The sequence below is a fragment of the Muscardinus avellanarius genome (genome assembly GCF_963383645.1).
Source record: "Muscardinus avellanarius genome assembly, chromosome: 22".
Taxonomy (NCBI): Eukaryota; Metazoa; Chordata; class Mammalia; order Rodentia; family Gliridae; genus Muscardinus; species Muscardinus avellanarius.
This window is the reverse complement of record NC_137808.1, coordinates 12,192,217-12,215,506: the sequence shown is the minus strand read 5'-3', so window position 1 is coordinate 12,215,506 and position 23,290 is coordinate 12,192,217. Positions and strand designations below refer to the sequence as shown.

At 42.1% G+C, this 23,290-nt stretch overlaps 1 protein-coding gene across 3 annotated transcripts in view; it reads right to left on the bottom strand.

Annotated features, from left to right (window-relative positions):
• CHL1 (cell adhesion molecule L1 like) overlaps window positions 1-23,290 on the bottom strand; it is a gene marked incomplete at both ends in the record, with an annotated part of 73,613 nt that overhangs the window by 25,422 nt on the left and 24,901 nt on the right. For all 3 annotated transcript variants that reach the window (XM_080718208.1, XM_080718210.1, XM_080718209.1), the window contains 6 exons: window positions 349-514; window positions 1,696-1,862; window positions 5,387-5,498; window positions 6,861-7,001; window positions 10,822-10,953; window positions 18,221-18,405. In XM_080718208.1, coding sequence (XP_080574334.1) covers window positions 349-514; window positions 1,696-1,862; window positions 5,387-5,498; window positions 6,861-7,001; window positions 10,822-10,953; window positions 18,221-18,405 — 903 coding nt within the window. The remainder of the gene's footprint in view (window positions 1-348; window positions 515-1,695; window positions 1,863-5,386; window positions 5,499-6,860; window positions 7,002-10,821; window positions 10,954-18,220; window positions 18,406-23,290) is intronic.

Genomic DNA, 23,290 nt, shown 5'->3' with positions numbered 1-23,290 from the left:
TGGTACTGGGGTTCCTGGAAGCCCTTCTACCTCCGGGCTACACTCCCAGACCTATTTTTACATTTTTATTTGGAAACAGGGTCTCCTAAACCAGCGCACGCGGCTGGCCTCGAACCTGCACACGGCTGGTCTCGACCCTGCGCGATCCTCCTGTCTCTGCCTCCCAAGCGCGGGGATTACGAGCGTGCGCCACCATGCCCGGCTTGGACCTTTTAAATATTGACTAAAATACATACACTCATCAGCGTTTGTATTTTAATTCGGCGTGGATACTTTTAGAGTTGCTTTCTTCCAATGTGAGGTGTTAAGCCCAAGCACACATCTCACCTGTCAAAGTGGGTCACCTACCTGCCATCGTCCGTGCCGTTGATTTCAAAGGCTTCTCTGTCCTTGCTCCATGACAGCTTCAAACTGTGCTTCAGATGTGAGTCGCACACAGCCTCACAGTGCAGCTCGAGTGCGTGTGACCTGGGGACTCGAGGGTTCTTAGGGAAAATCGTAAGCTTCGTAGCGTCTGGTTTCAAACAAACAAAGATCGCGGTGAGACTCAGAGAGTGCAGCTTACTTTGTGGCCACGCACCTACGATTGACTCAAATAAAAATGCCAACATCGTAGAATACGACAAAGAATCTCTGACTACTTCTGGTCATCTAAAAACAGGGCTATAGCCGGGCGTGGTGGCGCACGCTTGTAATCCCCGCGCTTGGGAGGCGGAGACAGGAGGTCCCACAGGTTCGAAGCCAGCCGCGCTGGCTTAAGAGACCCTGTTTCCAAATAAAAATATATCTACCAAAAAAAAATAGGTCTGGGAGTGTAGCCCGGAGGTAGAAGGGTTTCCAGGAACCCCAGTACCACCAAAATTAAATAAATAAATAAATAAATAAATAAATAAATAAATAAATAAATATAAATACAGGGCTATATAGTTTGTTCTTAAAATCATATAAATCTGTGTAAAATATTATGAATACAGAATGTTTTTCAAAGAGCTCATGAACTGATGTTCAGAGTTGCTGTCATTAAGTGATGAGCTTGTAATCTCCTTGGTGGGTGAATCCCTTGTGATGGACTTACTGGGTGGTCGCCTAGGCAGGTGGTGTGTGGCTGGAGAAGGTGGGTCCCTGGAGTGTGGTCTTGGACACTGCTTGTGTCTTTGAATTCCCTTGCCTGCTGGCTCTCTTTTATATCCAGCCTCCGCCTTTCTCTCTCTGCTTTCCACCTCCACGCCCTGAGCTCCACAGACCCAGCCTCACATGGACCGTACCCTGAAATCTCCAAAAACCATGAGCACATAAGTCTTCCTCTCGGTTGTGTGGCCAGGCTTATCGGGTCACAACAGTGAAATGTTGACTGAGGCATGTAAAGCATATCCCGTCTTGCTTACAACAGCCTCAAAGATGAAGTTCAACCCAGGATCATTTCAAGGGGGGCTGTGGAGTGTTAACTTGCAACCAGACTGCTTCAAGCTGGGTGTGGTGGTGCATCTGTGCAATCCCAGTACTTGGGAAGTTGAGACAGAAGGATTGCGGGTTCAAGGTCAGCCTCCGCAACTGAAACTCTTAGCAACTTAGCAAGACCCTATTTCGAAACAAACGAGAACATATTGCTTCACTTGGGATGATGAAAAAGGAGTCAACCTGTGCAAAGAATCCATTCAAAAAATATATATATATATGTATAGGAAATAGAAATACTTCTAATATCCAAAGTGGCAGTGACGGCGGTCTTTCCCACAGCGTTTTCTACCCAACAGGAGTACGAGCCCGCATCTTCTTCCGTGGCCTGGTCAATCTGCAAGGTGCCGTTCCTGTGGACGTGGTAGCGCCTGCCTTGCAGAGGCTGCGCTTCATCCGCGGCCTCCCTGCGGAGGGACAGAGCAGAATTCAACTTGGGGCACAGCAAAACTGTAGGCTCTTTGCATTCTTGTAACAGATACTCTTCAAGCTCATTCTTCTTTAGGAACTTAGTGGACCTATTTATTTTTATTTGTATTTATTTTGTTTGTCTTTATTGGTACTGAGAATTGAACTCGGTACTCGAAGGGTGTTCTACCTTCAAGCCACACCCCCCAGCTCTCCCTTTTAATTTATTTTCTGTTTTGAAATAGGTCTCACTAAGTTGGCATGAGTCTCACTATGTTGCTGAGGTTGTCGTGGAACCTGTCCTGAAACCTGCGCCCTGGAACCTGTCCTAGAACCGGAGCCCCCCACCCCCGTCTCATCCTCCCAAGGACTGGGATTACAGGTGTGTGCCAACATACCCAATAAACTGGATTGAACCCAGGGGCATTCTACCTCTGGACCACACCCCTATTTTTATTTTTTATTTTGAGACAGGGTCTCACTAAGTTGCTGAGGCTCTACGTTGCCGAGGCTGTTCTCAAGCTGGAATCCTCTTGTCTCAGTCTGCAAGTACTGGGATGACAGGTGCATGCCACCATGCCCGGCAAGCAAACCTTTTAAAATGCCTCACTAGGAGATTATCATCGTTAATATTGGATAAACTGCTATAAAACTAGATGTCAACTACTAAGCCAAGCATGGGAAGGAGGGATGGGGAGGGAACGGGGTGGGGATCGGGTAGGGGCTAACTGGGCGATATGTGCATGTATGTCTACAAAAGTATTTTCTTTATACCATTATGATGTATGAATACATTACACCAGTAAAAAATAAAAATAAAAATAAATAAATGCCTCGCTAGGATTTACACCACCCCCTCATAAATGGTCATGGGTATATAGCTTATTTGTCCAAACAGGCTTCAGCTAAAGGGAATCCAATCCCAGCTCACCACTTGGCCTATCTTTCCCCTAGCTTTCAGCGCCACTTTGTTTCTGTGCTCAGAGCTTAATAAATATTTTCTGGCTTATTGATGGTGAGCTTTTTAGTTAATGATTGCTCCAGGGTAGTAGCTGGTAATTGAAAGAGATAATGAACCTTCCCAACCTCCCGCTGTCCTGGGAGAACATTGGTCATTCAGAAATATTATAAGTCAGAAGTCTCGCCTGTTCTGGGGACATGAATAACATTTACCCCCTTGGCCCCTGAGTCATTTTCTCCTACGTCCATCCATTTCCCAAGTATTTCCTGCCTGACCTGATTTAGCCTGCACATTTTATAATAAGTGTCTACTAGAGTAAAAATCACAAGGGATTTTTTTGTGGCTGCTACTCAGATAGAACCATACAGAGCAGAGATTAGGCTGAGTGATGGGCTTGCCTTTGGGGCCAAATTTAGGAGGGTGCTAGCATGTCAGTAAGATAAATTAGATATAAATGTCTGTAATTATTTATATAAAATGTAAAAAGAAATTTAATAAATTATACAATCGCATGTAAATATATTATATTTAACATAAATTAAATATCTATTTTCAATATATAAATATATTAGCATTCATAATATATTATGTGTATATTTAGAACATATATTTAGCATAATATAATAAACATGTTACGAATATATTATACATATGTATTATTTATCTTTTGAAGTGATGGCATCCTCTTAATTATACTTTGGTACCAGGATGGAACCCAGGACCATCCTACCTCTGGAGATACCCCCTCTGTTCTTTTTATTTCTCAGTTTTGAAACCGAGTCTCACTAGGTTGCTCAGGGTCTCTTTCAGTGGCTGAGGCTGGCCTTGAACCTGCAATCCTCCTGTTTCAGTAGTAGGCTTATAGGCATGTGCCTCCATGCCCAGCTGAGATAAATATTTTAAGGTGGTATTTTTAACAATGGAAAATAATGTCAAACAGAATCCATGATGAACCAGATATCACAGGTTTTTTTTTTTTTTTTTTTTTTTTTTTTTTTTTTTGGTGGTGCTGGGGGTGGAACCCAGAGGCTTTCTACCTCCGGGCTATACTCCCAGACCTATTTTTTTTAATATATTTTATTTGGAAACAGGGTCTCACTAAGTTGCTGAGAGCCTCACTAAGTAGCTGAGGCTGGCTTCGAACCTGTGCGATCCTCCTGTCTCAGCCTCCCAAGCGCTGGGATTACAAGCGTGCGCCACCACGCCCGGCTCAGATATCACAGTTTTAAGGACAGACAAATGCTGACTCTATCAGAATGTCCTTGGCTTACTGTCTTACGCTACTCAGGACCATGCAAAGCGGTGCAAAATTATTTAGCAGGAGTTCAACCAAGCTTTTTCAGCAAAGTAACCAATATTGTAGAGCCATATGACAATGTGTTTGGATTCATGACACTGAGTAAAATACTGAATCTAAAATCAAAATGATGACTCCCATTCTAACTGGAATTAGAAATTCAGTGTAGTTTTGATTTATATTTCCCTGGTTACTAATGATGTGGAACATTTTTGTATATTTTTATTGGTCATTTGTATTTCTTCTTTTGAGAAGTATCTGTTAAGTTCAAGTGTCCATTTTTATTGGGTTATTTATTTATTTATTTGTGGTACTAGGGGTAGAACCCAGGGGCATTCAACCTCCGAGCCCTATTTTTTATTATTTATTTTGAAACAAGGTCACACTAAGTTGTGGAGGGCCTCGCTACGTAGCTGAGGCCTTCCTACAAACTTGTCTCAGCCTCCCAAATGCTGGGATTATAAGCGTGCACCACCACACCTGGCTTGGGTTGTTAATGACACCATTTGCAGAGAAATGGGCAGAACTAGGGAATCTTAAGACAAATGAGATTAGCTAGTCTCAGAAAAGGAAGGGCTGTATTTTACTTTTTGCCTGTGTAGAAGCTAGAGAGAAATCGGATAGCAAAAGAGAGATTTCAACAGAGGATGTTTAGGAAAGAGAGGAGGGGGAAGGAAACTTGTTAAAGAAAACAGTGCAAATAATGCTATATACACATGCCAAAACTATCCATACTGATCTCAGTGTACAGAGAAGGGTAAGATCTGGCAGAAAACGCAGCAAATATTATATTCACTCTATACGTCGTCATGATATATATATGCAATGCACCAATTAAAGTATATTTAAAAATAATCAAAAGAAATGTTGGTGAAGTCTTAAACATCTGTATCTGGAATTAAATGTAGGTTCAGATAATTATTTAGAGGATCCCAAAACAACATCCGTGAAGTGATCTATGGCCTGAGGTATCCGCGTAATGAACACCCAAATCTACCTTTGAACGTGTCTTAGGAATCACTTTGATTATTGGCTTTCCTTTATGAACACAAACGGCTTTCAGGATTTCCCCGTGTGGGATAATCTTAGAAACCTCGCCAGTGTCTGCGGGAGCGGCAGGTAATTAAGGTGGTTTCTTTATTTCTCAAAGGAATCGTCTTCATGTAGCAATATGGACCCAATATAGTCAGTCAAACGATGGAAGAAAGAAAAGGGGGCAGATTCCCCCACAGGAAGTCTCTGTAGAAACTGACACGCCAGCTTACCAGGCCACTGTCGCCTCAGGGGAAGCGAAGAACTCACAGTGTAAGAATGCGCTGTACCCAATCACGGTGGCATAATTTTCTTCATCTTTGGTTTGGATCAGTGGAAGGACGTCTATTGGAAAATAACAGAAATACACAGTTTTTAGGTTTCCCCTGATGAGTATATAGGTGCAACTTACATTCATCTCTGTCTTAACCATATTAATAAGAATGAAGGAAAGTAGGGTGTGAATTCTTAAATTTATTATTATTATTATTATTATTTTTTTTTTTTTTTTGGTGGTGGTACTGGGGTTCCTGGAAGCCCTTCTACCTCCGGGATACACTCCCAGACCAATTTTTACATTTTTATTTGGAAACAGGGTCTCCTAAGCCAGCGTGCGCGGCTGGCTTCGAACCTGCGCGATCTTCCTGTCTCTGCCTCCCAAGGGCGGGGATTACAGGCGTGCTCCACCACGCCCGGCTTGTATTCTTAAATTTAAAAAGGGACGCAAGAGCTCTTAGACACTGCTGGTGGGAAGGCACATTAGCACAGCCACTATGGAGGCTCCTAGAAGACTCTGAATGGAACCACCATGTGACCCAGCTCTACCACTCCTCAGTATCTTTCTAAAAGAATTCAAGTCAGAGGAGTAAATGAGTAAATGAATGCATAAATGAGATATATAAATTGCATATAAAATTAGTGAGATAAAATAAAGTCAGAATAAGGTGGTGACATACGTATGCTCATGTTTGTAGTGATACCATTGACAATAGCCAAATTATGGAACCGACCCGGGTGTCCATCAACAGATGAATGGATATAGGAAATGTGGTATGTGGACATAATGGAATTTTATTCAGCCATACAGAAGAACAAAATTATGGTCATCTGCAAGAATATAGATAGAAATAGAGAATATTATGCTAAGTGAGATTAGCCAATTTTAGTCTAGGGTTAGAGGCTTTTTCTCATATGTGGATGATAGGGAAAAAAATAAACAGAAGGGACTAAAAAAAAAAAAAAGTAGGAGAGAGACCAGTAGAATAGCAGAAGGGTTTGGGGGTAGGAGGTAGGAAGCAGAAATAGAAGAACTGAGAGGGAAAACAGTTCAAATAATGCTATGTTCATATATTAAGGTATCACTACCAGTCTCCCTAACACATATGGGGAGGCAGGTGAAGCAGGTGGGATGTAGATGAAAACACACCAAGTACTGTATACATGTATATTCACATCCCTCTGAACCTCCCCGTGATGTACAATTAAAATGCAACAAGAAAAGTATGTTAAGAAAAAAGAAAAGTAGCTAAATTTGGTACATTTTTGAAAGCACAATTTCAGTATGATGGTGCATGTCTGTATGTAAGGAAAACGATGCTCAGATGTTTTCCCCCCATTTTCTGTGTGTCAGGAATTCAGTGGGCACTTCTGTTGATGGCCATATTTCTTTGGAACACAGCAGGTTCAGTCTGCCCCAGGTGTGCTCACCTACGACATCGATGTTGGCATTGGCAAGGATAGTTCCGTGGGCATTCGAGGCTTCACACTGGTACACAGCAGTGTGGTTGGGTTGTAGGTTGGTAAAACTGATTTCCTTGGCTAGCACGACATCACCAGCAAATGGGTGATCTGCAAGAGATTCAGAATGTCAGCCTGATAAAGAATAGGACATCAAATATTTAAACACCATTTATTGAGCATGTCACACAGTATTTATATTTCAAGGCCAGTTTAGGGTGAATAATAGTTTTTGAAAATCAACTTTTCAGCCAGCCTTCTTTTTCTTTTCTTTTCTCTTCTTCCTTCTTCTTCTCCTCTTCTTCTTTCTCCTCCTCCTCCTCCTCCTCCTCCTCCTCCTCCTCCTCCTCCTCCTCCTCCTTTTTGTGGCACTGGGGATTGAACTCAGGAGCATTCTACCTCTGAGCTATACTTTCAGCTCTTCTTTGAAAAAAAAAAATTGAAACCGGGTCTCCCTAGGTTGCTGACAGTCTTGCTAAATTGCTATGTTTGTCCTTAAACCTGCAATCCTCTGGTCTCAGCCTCCTAAGTACTGAGATTCCAGGTTTGTGCTACCATATTCAGCCCTTTGAGCTTTCTTAATATAAACTGTGGCTTTCTTTCTCAGACTCTTTTTTGCACTTTCGATATTTCTTTGAATTTGCTTTTTTGCTCAAAATATCTGTTGATCTGCGGCTCACTGCCCCTGCATGTCCCCGTACATAAAAGCATCCCAGGTAGTCTGTTTTGGTGCTCAGGTTCTATAAACAGACCCTTGCTTATGCTTTCTGCATTTAAGGTTCATGTTCTACCTAGTGAAAACTCACTCATGACTGTTTTAGAAAGATACCCTCAGAATCCTTGAACATGTTTCTGTGTGTGTGTGTGTACACATCTGTGTACTAGGGATGAAACCCAGGGGCATTCTACCTCTGAGCTACACCCCCAGCCCTATTTTATTTATTTTTATCTTGAAACAAGGCCTCACTAAGTTTCTGAGCATCTTGCTAAGTTGCTGAGGTTGGCCTTCAACCTTCAATCCTCCCGTCTCAGACTCCCAAGTAGTGGGGTTATAGGCATGTGCCACTATGTCCAGCTTACGCGGCTTTTTAAAATCTGAACAACATTTCCCTGGTTATGGCCAGAGGGAGCTGCGATTATGGAGAAGTGATCATAGGGATGGTCTTCAAAGCTGCTGGCATGGAAGATGCTACCAGGCCAAGGATTGTGGGAGGCTCTAGACACTGGTAGAGCGAGGGACATCCCCTGCCCAGAGCGTCCAGGAAGAAGCTGCAGTGCCTACGCCCAACGTTAGCTCAGGGAGATTCTTATGAGACTTCTACCCCACGGGATTGTCAAATAGCATATGCATCCTACATTATACACACAAGTTTCCAGTAATTTCTTACAGCAACCTCAGAAAACAAATGCAATGCTCTGGGACAATTTTTATCATCTGTGTCTTGGGAATGAACACGATAAAGAGCTCTTTTGAGCCGTTGAAGGCTGAACTCATAGAGAGCGCTCGAAGGGACTGAGTCTTTGGTCTGACCTTTCCCCACCACCACCCACCACACTTGGAGGTCTCAGCTTGCAGCGCCTTTAGTCTTTCTTAAACGGTTGGCCACGTAAGCAGCTCTGAGTCAAGACAGCATTGCACCAGGAAGAAATGAGACCATGGCCTCAGGTTTGCCATGAAAAACAATGAAACATCGCTCAAGTCTGCTTCTGGGTTATTGCACAATATCTGGGATATGGTGCAGAAATCCGCCCAGATATTGCACAATAATCCACAAGACCTAACAGGAGCCCTGGGAAAGCAAGAAAACCAGGCTTTTCTGCAACAACAGGCAAACCACACCAGTCTCCATCCACTTTGGGAATTCTGTGTTCTGTTTTGTCTTTGGTTAGATGGATGCAAATAATACCTCGCGTATAGCGGGGGAACTTCAGCTTTGGACTTAACTCGTTTTCAGTTTCCATCTCCAGCTCTAAGTTTTACTGGGGATGCACCCTCAAGTAAGTAATATCACGTCCAGGATGGGGGTGCGCACCTGTAATCCCAGTAGTCGGGAGGCCGAGACAGGACTGCAGGTTTAGCCTAAGCAACTTAGTGGAACTCTCAGCAACTTAGGGAGTCCTTGTTTCAAAATAAAAAGTAAAATGGGGCTGGGAGTGTAACTCAGAGGTATAACGTCCCTGGGTTCCATCCCCAGCAACACAGACACACACAAACTAAATAAATAAATAAATAAATAAATAAATGTAATAATGATGATGATGATGATGATGATAATAATAATAATAATAATAATAATAATATCCACTCTGTGCCTCAATTGCTATACCTGCAAAAACCCATTCTGAGACTGCTACCTGTCTCAGAAAGAATGGCTGTAAGTCAAGCATACATAAAAGGTTTGGACTCTAATTAAGGACAATATTCATCCTGGTGTAACTCTGAAATGAGGCAGATAAAGACTATGAATCTCTAAAAGTCTAAATCGCCAGAGATGGCAGCTCCTTTTTGAGGCCACTGCATCAATATCCCAACATGTAGGCGTCTGGGGCCTGTCTGCTGGGAAGAGAAGATAGCACTAGTCAAGCACTGTGAGAAACTGGGTGAGAAAGCACATACCTGTCATCCCAGTCCTCAGGAGGCTGAGACAGGAGGATCACAGAGCCGAGGCTAGCCTTAGCAAGTAGTGAAACTCTTATCAACCTAGTGATAAGATATTTTAAAAATAAAATAGGGCTGGGGGTGCAACTCAGAAACAGAACATCCCTGGGTTCAATCCCAGCGCGCGCGCGCACACACACACACACACACACACACACACGCACACACACACACAGACTCTTGTGTGTGTGTGTGTGTTACTAAGGATGGAACATAGGGATCTTCTACCTCTGAACAATGCCCCCTAGTTTATTTTTTATTTGAAAACATCTCACTAAGTTGCTGAGGATGGGTCTGAACCTGAGATCCTCCTGTCTCAGCCTCCCAAGTACTGGGTTTATAAGCGTGTACCACCATCCCCAGCTGATAGGTGCACAACTTTAATTTGACCCTGGATCTATGCAGCACCCAGTGGTTCACCTGCTACGTGTGGTCCTAGAGCAAAAGAATAAACAGAAACCACAAATACACAGCTAATAGTGCACCCACTGTCAACCTGCTAGTCAACTGGCACATACAATATGTCCTCTCTCCTGCCGGAACAAGTTCATTCAAAATGATACGGCTCAAATTAAGGATTCGGGGACACGGCGATTGGAGAGAGTGGGACCTCGGTCCTGGTTCACCTGACTTTCCCATGTCAGCCCATCTGGAGGAGCTCAGAGATGACTGGGCAGGATAACTGTCCGGGTCTTGGGTACTTGAGCTCAGTCAAGCACAGTTACAGAGCTGGGAGTATCCAATACAGATATAACTAACGGAATGGCCTAACCATACAAATGTCAATGGTCGGCTCCCCTAAGAGTATTAGATCTCAATAATAAAACTGCTTAGTGGGGTGGTTAGATAAAAGAGAACGTCCCCTGAAAAGCTCATGTATTAATGCTCAGAGTTGACAATAACTGAGTCCTGAGAGAGGTAGTCACATCAGAGGATCTGGGTGGTCACCCAGGCAGGTAGGATATGACTAGAGAAGGTGGGTCCCTGGGGATGTGGCCTGAGGGACCGTGATGCGTCTCACCACCATGCCCTGAGCTCCGCAGACCCAGCCTCACGTGGACTGAACCTCAAAAATCATTAAAAACTGTGAGAAAATACATCTTGCTTCTTCTAAGCTGTGTGGTCAGTTGTTTGGGATTATAGCAAAGAAAATGCTATGGAACACTTTGAAATAGAAGATTTATAGTTTTTTTCCCCCCGGTCACTTCCCGACCCCGTTTTACACAGAAGCAGGTATCTGGTCACTGGGTGGCCAGAGGCTTTGTAACATACTCTCGATGGGGAGGCCGTTGGCTCTCCACTTGATCGTGGGCAAAGGTTCCCCTTCCGCGTCACACAGCAAGATCCCGCTGCTCCCGGTGCTGTACACGCCGCTCTGAGGTCTCGTCTTCCACCTCGGAGGCTCTGGACAAAACAGAGATGTGTTCAGAGAATTCATCCAGAGAGCAGGCCGAAGTCGAGGCCTGCACTTCCGCTCTTCACCAGAAGAGGGCGCACGCCACAAAGTATTTATTTCATGGACCTTTGGGGGAAATTCTGCAAAGCAAAAGGGTTTTTTTGGGGGTGTGTGTGTGTGTGTGTGTGTGTGTGTGTGTGTGTGCGCACGCGTGCGCAATGAGGACTGTACGTGTGTGTACTTAATTTGGACTCAAAGCATGTATAATAAATGAACGTGCTAAAAATAGTTAAATACAACCTTGTTTCTCTCTAGGAGAAAATGAGGGAGGAAGGAAAGAATGTAAGGTAAGTTCATTTAGATCCGGCTCCAGTTTGCTTTCAGGCTAATGCATAGTCTCTGACAGTGATTGATACCTGAGAAATATGTTTTGAGAATATTTCTAGGAAGAGTGAGTAAATTTTTCAGTGATTTTAAATATTTCTTTCCTTTTTTTTTTTTTTTTTTTGGTACGGGAGGTTGGATCCAGAGGCATTCTACCTCTGGGCTACGCATTCAACCCCTATTTTTTTTTATTTTTTATTTTTTTATTTTTAAACAGGATCTTGCTTGGTTTCTTAGGGTACTTCTAAGTTGCTGAGTCTGGATTTGAACTTGTGATCCTCCTGTCTCAGCCTCCCAAGTACTGGGACTACAGTACGTCAGCATGCCTGCATGCCTAGTTTAATTTTTTGTAAGAGTGTGTGCGTGTGTGTGTGTGTGTGCACGCACGTGCTACAGAGAAAACCCAGGGACATTCTAATTCTTAGCTAGAGCCTTTTTTTTTTTTTTTTTTTTTTGTACTGGGGATGAACCCAGGGGCATTCTACCTCTGAGCTACACTCCTAACCCTATTTTTTATTCTTCATTTTTGAAACAGGGTCTCACTGAGTTGCAGAGGGCTTCACCGAGTAGCTGAGGCTGGCTGCAAACCAAGATCCTCCTGTCTCAGCCTCCCAAACGCTGGGACTGCGAGTGTGCGTCACCACGCCCGGCTCCTATTTCATTTTTCATTTGGACACAGGTCTCATTAAGTTGCTGAGGGTCCTGCTAAACTTCCAAGGCTGGTTGGAACCTGTAATCCTCTTAGCCTTCGGAGTACTGGAATTACAGGTATGTTCCACCATGCCTGTCTTATTCCTTGATTTAATGACGTTCCCGTTTTTACATATGCCTGTTTACTCCTATTAATCTAACTTATTGATTCATAAATTTTCATTTGGTAGAGTTTTTCTCTTTGTAAAAAGCATGGTGGCACATACCTATAATCTCCATACTTGAGAGATTAAGACAAGAGATCACAGGTTCAAGGCCAGCCTCAGCAACTTAGTGAAGCCTTTTGCAACTTTAGTGAGACCCTGCTTTAAAAAAATAAAATAGTGCTGTGGGTGTGGCTCAGAAATAGCCCCAGTGCAACAAGGAAAATAAAACGTTTTTCTTTAGTTTAAATCTTACTGTTAAGTTTTGTCACCTTGAGAATATTACTATGTTATCATTGAATAAAAGATGTTGATTAAAGTATGGATGTTTGAGATGATTTTATTTCAGAGAAAACTGCACAAAACCTGCAGGTAGAAATTCCCATGGACTATTGCTGGGTTATTTCCCCCAAGACATTTTGAATATCTGGTTTTATTCAAAAAGAAAATCTTTAAATATCTGCATGCATAGAATGAAAAAAAAAAGTCTTTTAAACTTTCTTAAGTAAAGGAGGAAATAGGGGATTATGCACAAATACCTATAAACTCACCAGGGAAAATAAGAAAATACACATCTAACTGCCAAGTTCAAGCTTGAGCAAGAGAAATACCTTTGTAATTATTCTGCAGGGTGTGTATTTAATTGTTAAATTCCAAGTGGAATACTTGTGTTCAGAATCTGTAGATACTTAGTCACATACCTCAGGGAACAGTTGTCTCAGCCAGGCAGGGTGGTGCACGCCTGTGATCCCAGTCCTAGGGAGGCTGAGGCAGGAGGATCACAGGTTTACGGCCAGCCTCAGCAGCTCAGTGAGACCCTCGCCAACGTATTAAGACCTTGTTTCAAAACAAAAACAGAAAAGGCTGGGAGTGTAGTAGCTTAGAGGTAGAATGCCTCTGGGTTCAAGCTCCAGTGTCTCCACCCCGAAAATGTAATGGCTTATAAGTTGTGGATCACTTATTGACATGAAGTGCATTTTTGTTTTCTATTTTTTATGTTACTGATCCTTCCCCTTTTGGGGGGGGGGCTTTTTATGCCAACATAATACAATTAAACATTAGGTTACATAATAAAGCTCTACAACACTAAAAATTACCATGTTTACCGTAGAAATACAGCACTGTTGCTTTCAGAATATGTAAAAATGGAAATCATGCAGTGATCATTTCTTTTGGTTCTTGTTGGTAGTGGGGCTGGAACCTGGGGCGAGCCACCTGAGTTAGACCCTCAGCCCTTTATATTTTCTGTTTTGAAACAGGGTCTAAGTTGATAGGTTTATATTAAATATTTATTGTCTAATAAACTTGAGGCTCATCACACTTAGATTTAATTGCAACCTTTTAGGCACAAGTTGATTTGAAATGAGATTTTTTTCATTTTTCTTTCCTTCCCCTCCCCTTTGGTACTAGAGACTGAACCAGAGCATTCTACCTGTAAATTACAACCCTCTCTCTTTTTTATTCTGAAATAGGGTCTCAGTTGCTGAGTCTTGCTGAGTTGCTGAGGCTGGCCTCAAACCTCCCTGCCCTGCAGTCCTCCTGTCTCAGCCTCCCTTTTACAGGCATGTGCCATGGTAATTGGTTTCCAGATTAGGATTCCTCAGAAGTATTTTTGGGTAAATTTCACTGGAGTTCACATCACTGTTTAAAAACTCAAACCATGCGGATTATATCTGGAGATATAATTATTAAAAATGTCTCTATTAAATTTATAAAATTCTAAAGTCCTAAATGTCTCAAAAGTTTGCACAATAAAAACTGTGAGTGAAAGGTTATTTTTTTAGAATCTGGTGACATGAGTCAAGTCACATATTGATTTATTTTAGAATGTTCCAGATGTGATTTTAACATATCTTTTTTATTGCATGTGTAATTTTTCAAATCATGGGCAGCTAGGAAGTAAGATATGGTTTTACTCACACACAGCACAGGATCTAAGTTTTAGTTTTATTTTACTTATTTATTGTGTGTATGTGTGCATACGCACGCACACATGTGTATATGCATGCGGTACTGAAGCCAGGGGCATTCTACCTCTGAGATATAACCTCAGCTTCTTTTAATTTTATTTTGAGATAGTCTCACTAAGTTTCTGAGGCTGACATCTTAATAAATAAATCTGTGCTCCTCCTATCTCAGCCTCAGGAGCACTGAGATTATAGGCATATGTGTTCAACCACACTTGTCCTGCAGTGTGATTTTTTTTATATATATATATATTTGATATACTGTCACTTAAACGATAAGCCTATAGAATTTGATTGTGCTTTGTGATTGAGAAGAAATATCACAGCCAGTCTTGGTGGCACACATCTGTAATCCCAGTACTTTTGGGAGGCTGAGACAGGAGGATCACAGGTTCAAGGACAGCCTCAGCAACCTAAGGAGAAACTGTTTAAAAAATAATAATAACAATTAGAAGGGCTGGGATGTAGCCTGGAGGTAGGATGTGCCTGTGTCCAATCACCAGTACAACAAAAAGAAAGAAAAAAGATGGATGGATGGATGGATGGATGGATGGATGGAAGGAAGGAAGGAAAAAAGGAAGGTAACAGTATAGAATCAGCTATGCTTTTATATGCAAAAGGGGGATTTTCAGAAAAGGCTAGATTTGCAAAGCCCACAGTGGTACTGGCATTTATTTTCCCTTATGGCTAGCCCCAGATCATTCACAAAGAGAGAAAAAATAATAATAAAAGTGAACTTATTAATAAAGGTTATATCTACTGATTTCATACTTTAAGAAAAAAATATATAAAGGGTTTTTGAGAACAAGGCTTCCTGTCCTCACATGTGTAAAGAAAACCCCCGGGAAATATACAAGGGGGGACAATGGGCAATTTCTCGCTAAGGGGACACGATCAGATGCTCCTCCTAAAAATGGTACGCCCATCGGTTGTGCATCCTACAGTGTGCAGGTGATACTCACAACTGCTTTGTGAATGGTTGCGAACAATCTGTTCAGGAACCCTGCCTGCCTTCCAAACCCAGAGACAACATCTTAAATTGCATAATTAATTTTATGGGCTCGACTTTTTATTTTTTACTTTTTGCAACCCTTGCGATTCTTTTGAAAGCTCCAGTTTCCGACTCAAGAAATTTGTGGCCAGATTGTTAAAATATGCAGCTACTGCCGCCATGTCCCAGCCATCTGGAGGTATTTCTAATAGTCAGCAACTTGCTTGTAGGAACAGTGAACAATTAGGCACATCTGATGTGTGCGTGTGTATGTGCGTGCACGCACACATGTGCACGCACGCACGTACACTAGGGATGGGAGGGGTTGCAGAAAAATACCTTATTGCAGTGCTCAGCCAAATTATACGCAAGCAAAGAATGATGCCTGAAATTACAGCTAAGTCTTTCAAACCCTGGCTCTCTGAATTTCTCTCTGAATAATTTATTGCCAGTAAAAGAGATCACTTTTGCCAGCTGTTGCTATGAATGCAAGATATCAGGCTTTTTAAAAATTCTCCTATGTAGGTTTTTTTCTTTTGTTGCAAGACAAAAAATGAAATTTTCACCTTTTATCTTCTTTATCTTTTATCTTCTGTATGTATGTATAATTTTTTTTTTGGGGGGGGGTACGAGGTAGTCTACCTCTGAGCAACATTGCCAGGCTTATTTTTTGTGGTCCTGGGCTTTGAACCCAGGGGCATTCTATCTCTGAGCTACATCCAAGCCCTCTTTTAGTTTTTATTTGGAAACAAGGTCTCGCTAAGTTGCGCATTTGCTGAGGCTGGCCTCGAACCTGTGTTCCCGGTTCCTCGTGTCTCCGCTTCCCAAGGACCAGGATTCTAGGTGCGCACCACCATGCCCGTCTCACCTATGGTCTTCTTTTTTTCCTATCTTAACTCTCAACGCACACGCTGGCGAGGATGTAGAAACCGTGTGACTGGGGACCGGACAGTGACTAAATCAATTATCTTAACATTTACTGCTGACTGGAATTTGTGTCTGACCCTCTCCCCTCATCCCTGTTAATTAAAACAATAGGCCATCACTTAAGTGTTCCTGGACCACACTGGAGCTTTGGGATGTGGACTTTATTGGAACAATAATGGGAGCCCTGGAGCAGTAGCTGACTAGACAGTAGCTGGGAGAGACAATTCCCTCCAATAGCTCAGCCCGCCTGGCACTAAACAAGTACAAATGTAGTCACCATTCCATTAACGTCATCAATACAGTCAACTAACTGAAGACGGAGAGAAGGTCTCAGCGTAGGCAGACCCACAGAAAATTGTCAGCGACGATCAGATTCTCTGGTGGGCGGAATAATTCTCCTTATGCCGGCCAGGTACAGCCCCAATATCTACCTAACGTGGCTCCAGCTTCTATTAACTTCTCTCATCGTTCTCCTTCCTTCCTTCCTTCCTTCCTTCCTTCCTTCCTTCCTTCCCTCCCTTCCTCCTCACTTCTCTACCTCTCTTTCCTTTTAGGTTCTAGAGATTGAACCCAAGGGACATTCTACCTCTAAGCTACACCCCCAGCCCTTTTTTATTTTGTGCTTTAAAACAGGGTCTCACTAAGTTGTGGAGGGTCTCGCTAGGTTTCTGAGGGTTTTGCTATATTGCTGAGGCTGTCCTCGAACCCGTGATTCTCCCGTCTCAGCCTCCCAGGGTCTGGGATTCGAAGCATGTGCCACTATGTCCAGCTTGCCTACTGATTTCTGTAAGCACAAAAGATAGTAAAACCTCAGTTGATGTGAAAGGCTCAAACTTACAGAGAAAAGATGGCTTAAATACAAGGTGCTTTTTTCTGGGGTCATTTTTGATAAGGAATTAATATAAATACCATACAGTTTGTTCTTATTCCCTCATAAGCGATAGTTTAAAAGGTAGTGAAGACAGGCATGATGGCGCACAGTTATAGTCCCAGGACCTGGGAGGCGGAGCCACGCAGGTTCGATGTCAGCCTCAGCAACTTAGCGAGGCCTTCTGAAACTTTTAAACCTGTTTCAAAAATCGAGGACAGCCTCAGCTACTTAGGCCCTCTGCAACTTAGTGAGAACTTGTTTGAAAATAAAGAATGATAAAAAAAAAATAAGCCGGGTGTGGTGGCGCACGCTTGTCATCCCAGCATTCGGGAGGCTGAGACAGGAGGATCGCGGTTCACGGACGACCTCAGCTACTTGGTGAGGCCCTCTGCAACTCAGTGAGACCCGGTTTCAAAATAAAGAATAAAAAATAGGGCAGGGGGTGGAGCTCGGAGGTCGAATGCCCCTGGGTTCCATCCCCAGACACACAAAAACAAACAAACAAAAAGAATTAAAAAAAAATTAGGGCTGAGTGTAGAGCTCAAAGGTAGAATGTCCCTAGGTTCCATCCACAGTACTGCAAAAAAAAAAAAAAAATAAATAAATAAATAAATAAATAAATAGAATAAAATAAAAAAATTTAAAGAAATAAGTAAAGAAATAAAATGGGGTTGTGGATGTAGCTCAGAGGTAGAACACCCCTGGGGTCAATCCCTAATACCACATTAAAAAAGAAAAGCACTTAAACTCAAGATGTGGACCAAAAAATATACAAACTTAAGATAGGGAACAGCAACTGTTTTATCTAGTATCTATGGCAGGAAAATAAATTTAAGTACAGAAAGGTGAACCAGAGCTACAGAGACACGGCAGCTGAAGACGAGACCAGAAGCCAACATTTACATTTTCTTCCAGACATCATCAAAATATTTCCATCTCTTAGGAAATACAGCCATACGTTATTACCATAAAAAAATCATTTCTCACAAAAAAAAAGGTTCAGGAGAGTAGATTCAGTGAAAGCGTCAACAGATCATGGCGTTCACCTGTATTTCATCCCTCACATGAAGTCTTTTCTTGTCATCTGCCCTTTCCCTGTGGTGTGGGCGTGTAAATGCTGAACCACATGAACTCGGGTGTGATAATTCAGCGCCCGGGCTATCAGTGAAAAGGAAAAACCCCTGAACTGTCTTAACACTTCTAACCAGAGAAGCCAAGGCCCATTAATTACATGAGTTCATTTCTTGAAAGTAAAAACATAAATCGTGACGGGCAGTGTACCTTCCACTGCAATTTGGAAGCTGTGACTGGCTGTTCCCAAGAAATTGCTGGCCACGCAGCGGTAATTCCCTTTGTCCTCGAAGGAGACGTTCTCTATTTTCAAAGTCTTGCCGTAGTTTTCTTTTGTTTCTCTTCCCTTTGGTAAATCACCACCCAGTTTGTTCCATTCCACCTGTGGGGTCGGTCTGCAAACATATTAAATAAAGGAATGAATAAATGAGTAAATATTAAACACAAAGGAACCTGGGGGATGGGATACACCCTTCACCTAGGTTTTAAATATGTGGTCAAGTTCCACTGAATTCTATCAGCCGGACCAATGGACAGAACCCTCCAGCTGTAAATATCAAGTTTTAAGTAAGCCTCTTATTGCAAGCTCCACTTCGACTCTATTTCCACTGAATTCTTCTGTCCTCTCTATTAAGAGGGGCAGCCACAAGTAATTCCTGAATGGGAGTGGCTGGGTAAAACATACGTAGAGTCTGTGTAAATAATATTACCAGATATTTTCCAAATGCAAAAATCTCTTGGTGACTCTCTTTGACAAGTCAGTCCTCAAAGCCCCTTTCCTGTATCAGACTGAAAAATACGGCTAAGTACAACTCAACAGAGGGAAGTTATAATTCCCCCTTTATCTTATCAAAGCAGATACTGGAGAACTGGGTTAAATCTGAAGCCAAATGGAAGGAGAAGCAGCCCACTCATTGTTGGGAAAGTTGAGTCCCCAGCACAGACACTATAGCTCAATTGACTTCTTTACCCTGAAGGAACAGATGAAAAGAGACAAGAACCAGAACTCCCTTGTCTAGGGCGAAGGAACAATTAGCTCACTCAGTCTAAACAAACAAAGAAACAAGAGAACAAAAACAAAGACCAAAACAACGGCCTGCCATGCACCAATGTAATTTTCTCCACCTTTTGATGAAGGGACAGAGGACTGTCGAGTCAGGCCAAAGAGGTTTTAGAAAAGTTCCCTTTTTGGGAAAACAAATATGATTTTAAAATTATGTGAAAAGCACTGATGGTTGATTTTAAGTGACAGAGAACTTTTTTTCCCCTTCCTCAGTTGGGATACATGAATGAGTGGATAAAACTTATTTTTTTAAATTTTTATTAGTACTGTTTTTCCCTCACCATATTCATTTTAACTATTAATAGCGGAAAGATATTGCATAAGCCAGGCATGGTGGCACACACCTATAATTCCAGTACTTGGAAGGCTAAAAAAGGAGAATCATGGGATAGAGGCCAGCAGCCTCAGCAGCTTGCTGAGACCCTTAGCAACTTAGCAAGACCTTGTTTCAAAATAATAAATAAAAAGGGCTGGTGTAAAGTTTGAAGGTAGACGCCCTTGAATTTAGCTCCCAGCAAGAAAAAAAGAGAGGTTATTGCATATAGAATAAAGGTTGGTATTCTCTGTGTGTTGGTTTTTTATGCTAGTGAAGATGGAACTGAGGGGCATTATACTTCTGAGCTACATCCCTAGTACTATTTATTTTTTATTTTGAAACAAAATCTTGCTATACTGCTGAGGATGTCCTTGAACCTGCAACCCTCCTCTCTCAGCCTCCCAAGAACTAGTATTAGAAGTACTTGTCACCATGCCCAACTGAATTAGGTATTATCATCATTTTACCAATAAAGAAATATGAAACTCTAAGAAGCTAACTAATAGGCTTAATGTCTCTGGAAAAATAAATGGCATAATATAAACTGAAAATGTCTGAATCTAATCCTGTTTTTTATTTAGTGTATTCTATTAGATTTGTGCTTTTCATAGAGATCTGCATTCCTCTCAACTGTATATCCTTTGAGAATACATGCTTGTGGACGGAATACCTGTTATTTACTACTTAAGAATTAAATAATTGCCTCAAAGTGTTTGTGCCAATTATCTAAAATTATTTGTTTACATAGGCAATGGTTAACATAACTAAATAATCATGCAAACAAAAACAAAACAAAAAGCACATTGAAAATTAAGATGAAGACCCTTGCCAGGTGTGGTGGTGCAGGCCTGCAATCACAGGATTTGAGAAGCTGAGATAAGAAGGCCACAGGTTCAAGGACAGCCTCAGCAGCTTAGTGAGACCCTCTGCAACTTAGCAGGATCCTGTTTCAAAATATAAAAGAAAAGAATTTTACAAAAGGGATGAGGATTGGTGGTATAATGCCCCTGATTTCCACCTCCAGTACCAAAAAATAAATGAATAAAAATTAAAATTAAAAAAGACGATGAAGGCCCTTAACACACTTTCCTTGTTCTCTTCTTGTAAGGCTCAAGCGTTAGCTGCCTTATGAATCTGAAGCAACCACTTTGCATTTGAAAAGGGCAAAATGCAGGGCGTGCTGCTTTAGGAAACGGCTGTAGGGCTGTAGCGTGAGGTGGGCACATGTATTTGCTTCTGATTTCCTGCACACAGCCCCTCACAGGATGCAAAACCCAAGTCTCTCTGCTCCATCTGTCAACACGGCAACCTGCCAAGCGATAGGCTGTCCTGGACCTTGGTTTCTATAATATGGGAGTTTTTATTATGAGTCTGGGCTTTAATAAAGGAAGCATCTCACTCTCTCCAAGACCATAATTTTTTATTCCCAGTCCTTGAAAACTACCAATCTTCTCATGCCTTTTCCTTTCCAGGATCAAATAAAATGATTTTAAGTTTCAGATGAACCGGAGATTATGATCTAGGAGTGGGTTTATATCCCTGCAAGGATCTCTGGATGTATTCTTGCCAATTTTTTTCTTTTCCTCTTTTTGCTTTTTTTTTTTTTTTTTAAATTTAAGAAAAAATTACCTAACAATATTTGTGCATCAGTGTTTCCAGGGAAAATACATTGATTATTGCGTTTTCTTTGTATGCATGTTTACTCTATCAATCTCCTGTGTGTGTGCATGTGTGTGTGTGCGTGTGTGCGTGCGTGCGTGCGTGTGTGTGTGTGTGTTATTGAAGGTTGAATCCAGAGGCACTCCACTTCTGAGCTAGACCCCCAGCCTTATTTTATTTGTTAATTTTGGTGGTCCTGGGATTCCTGGAAGCCCTTCTACCTCCGGGCTACACTCCCAGACCTATTTTTTTTATACTTTTTAATTTGGAAACAGTGTCTTTTAAGCCAGCGCGGCTGGCTGCGAACCTTCACGACCCTCCTGTCTCTGCCTCCCAAGCGCGGGGATTACAAGCGTGCGCCACCACGCCCGGCTTATTTTTTAATTTTGAAACTGGATCTCATTAAGTTGCAGAGGGTTTGCTAAGTTGCAGAGGCTGACCTCGAAACTTTGATTCCCCCTGTCTCAGCCTCCCAAAACACCGACTGAAATTATAGGTCTGTGCCACCATGCTTGGCAACAATTTCAAATTCTTAGTTAGGTTCTTGCCTGAGCAACTTTTATTCTTATGCTTGTTATTTATATTGTTGTCTCTACCAATAGAATCATACTTAGCTCAGTGGGTGTGGTGGCACACACCGGTGATCTTAGTACTTGGGAGGCTGTGGGAGGAAGATCACAGGTTGGGGGCCAGCCTCAGGAATTTAGCGAGATCTGGTTACAAAATAATAATAATAAAAATAATAAAATAATAATAATAATAATAAATAAAAGTTCTGGGATGTGACTCAGCTTAAATTCATGGTAGATCGATTGCCATTGTACATGTTTTGCAAATGTGTTCTTTTCACAGAACATAGGTGAAAGGTTGGAGCCCCTGCCCGCAGGGGGCGGGGCCAGAAACTAGGAGGCGGAGCCTGGTGATTCTGAGAGGGGACCACGCCTCTCGATCAGAGAAGAAGCGAGTTCAGAGTTCAGAGAGAGAAGCCCGATGGAGAGGCAGAGAGACGCACTCTCCCCCACCAGCCCCCTCGGGGGCTGGCGGCCGACTCCCCACGAATAAAGGCATCCATACCATCTATAATGGATCTCCGCGTGTATCTGTGCACCGGGGGGACCCGCCATATCTTTCAATAGGGTCTCTGGGTGTAAATACTTTATCTCTTAATGGGATTCAAAATCTCACTTTAACTGCTCAGCTATTAACTAAGTATCATTTAACTATTCCCAGTTTCCTCCTTACTCGCAGAATCTATAGACGCCAAGCTCAACATTCATAGTCCTCTGAAAGTTTTACTGTCTAATATTATCCAACATTTCTATTATCATTAACCATTTACTGAAATATGTGCTTTAGGCAAGCTCCTCAGATTCAAAGGCATTCTGTGGGTCTGACCCCAGTGGCTTCTACCTCCAAGCTACATCCCAGCCCTATATTAGTTATTCTTATTTTCAGACAGAGTCTCGCTGAGCTGTGGAGGGTTTTGGTAAGCTGCTGAAGCCGACTTCTAAACTGCAATCTTCCTGCATCAGCCTCCCAAGTATTGGGATTACAGGTGTGCTCCACCACACCCAACTTTATTTTTCTTTTTCTATATTTTTTTACATTTTCTCTTTTATACACTTTAAAAAAAAATAAAATGCTCAAGACAGCATTGCTATAACTTGGAAGATAATCTGTGCCATTGCCAACATATTAAGAAATAACTGATGACATTTTGCGGAAATCTAAAAATCAATACTGAAAAGGTTTGCCCTGCCCAAACCAGAATAGTGAGGAATCCCCAAAGAATGTAACTTGTACCACTGTGGAGAAGTCTAAATGCCAACAAAGCAGGCTGCACCACCATAACTGAAGCTGAACGCTGAGGCTTTGATCTTCTCAAATAACACAGACCCAAACTTCCTGACCTGAGAGCGCGTCCCAGCACATCTGAGTCATTTATGCCAGGATATATGGGCAGTTTCACACAGAAACACAACCAGGATATTTTGGCTGGGAAGAAAAATTCACAAAGCTTGTCAAACCACTCAACTTATGATCTGATTTAAAACAAGCCAGTCAGAATATACACTGAATTATGAGTGAATCTGAAATTTAAAAATTTTAAGTCCTTGTCCTATTAAACAGACGCCCCAAATCTCAAGCTAACAGACTGATTAAACCATGTGAAGGTGTGTGTGGCACTGGAGATTGCACCCAGGGTTGTTTTCCTTCAAGCTACACCTCCAAGCTTTTCTTT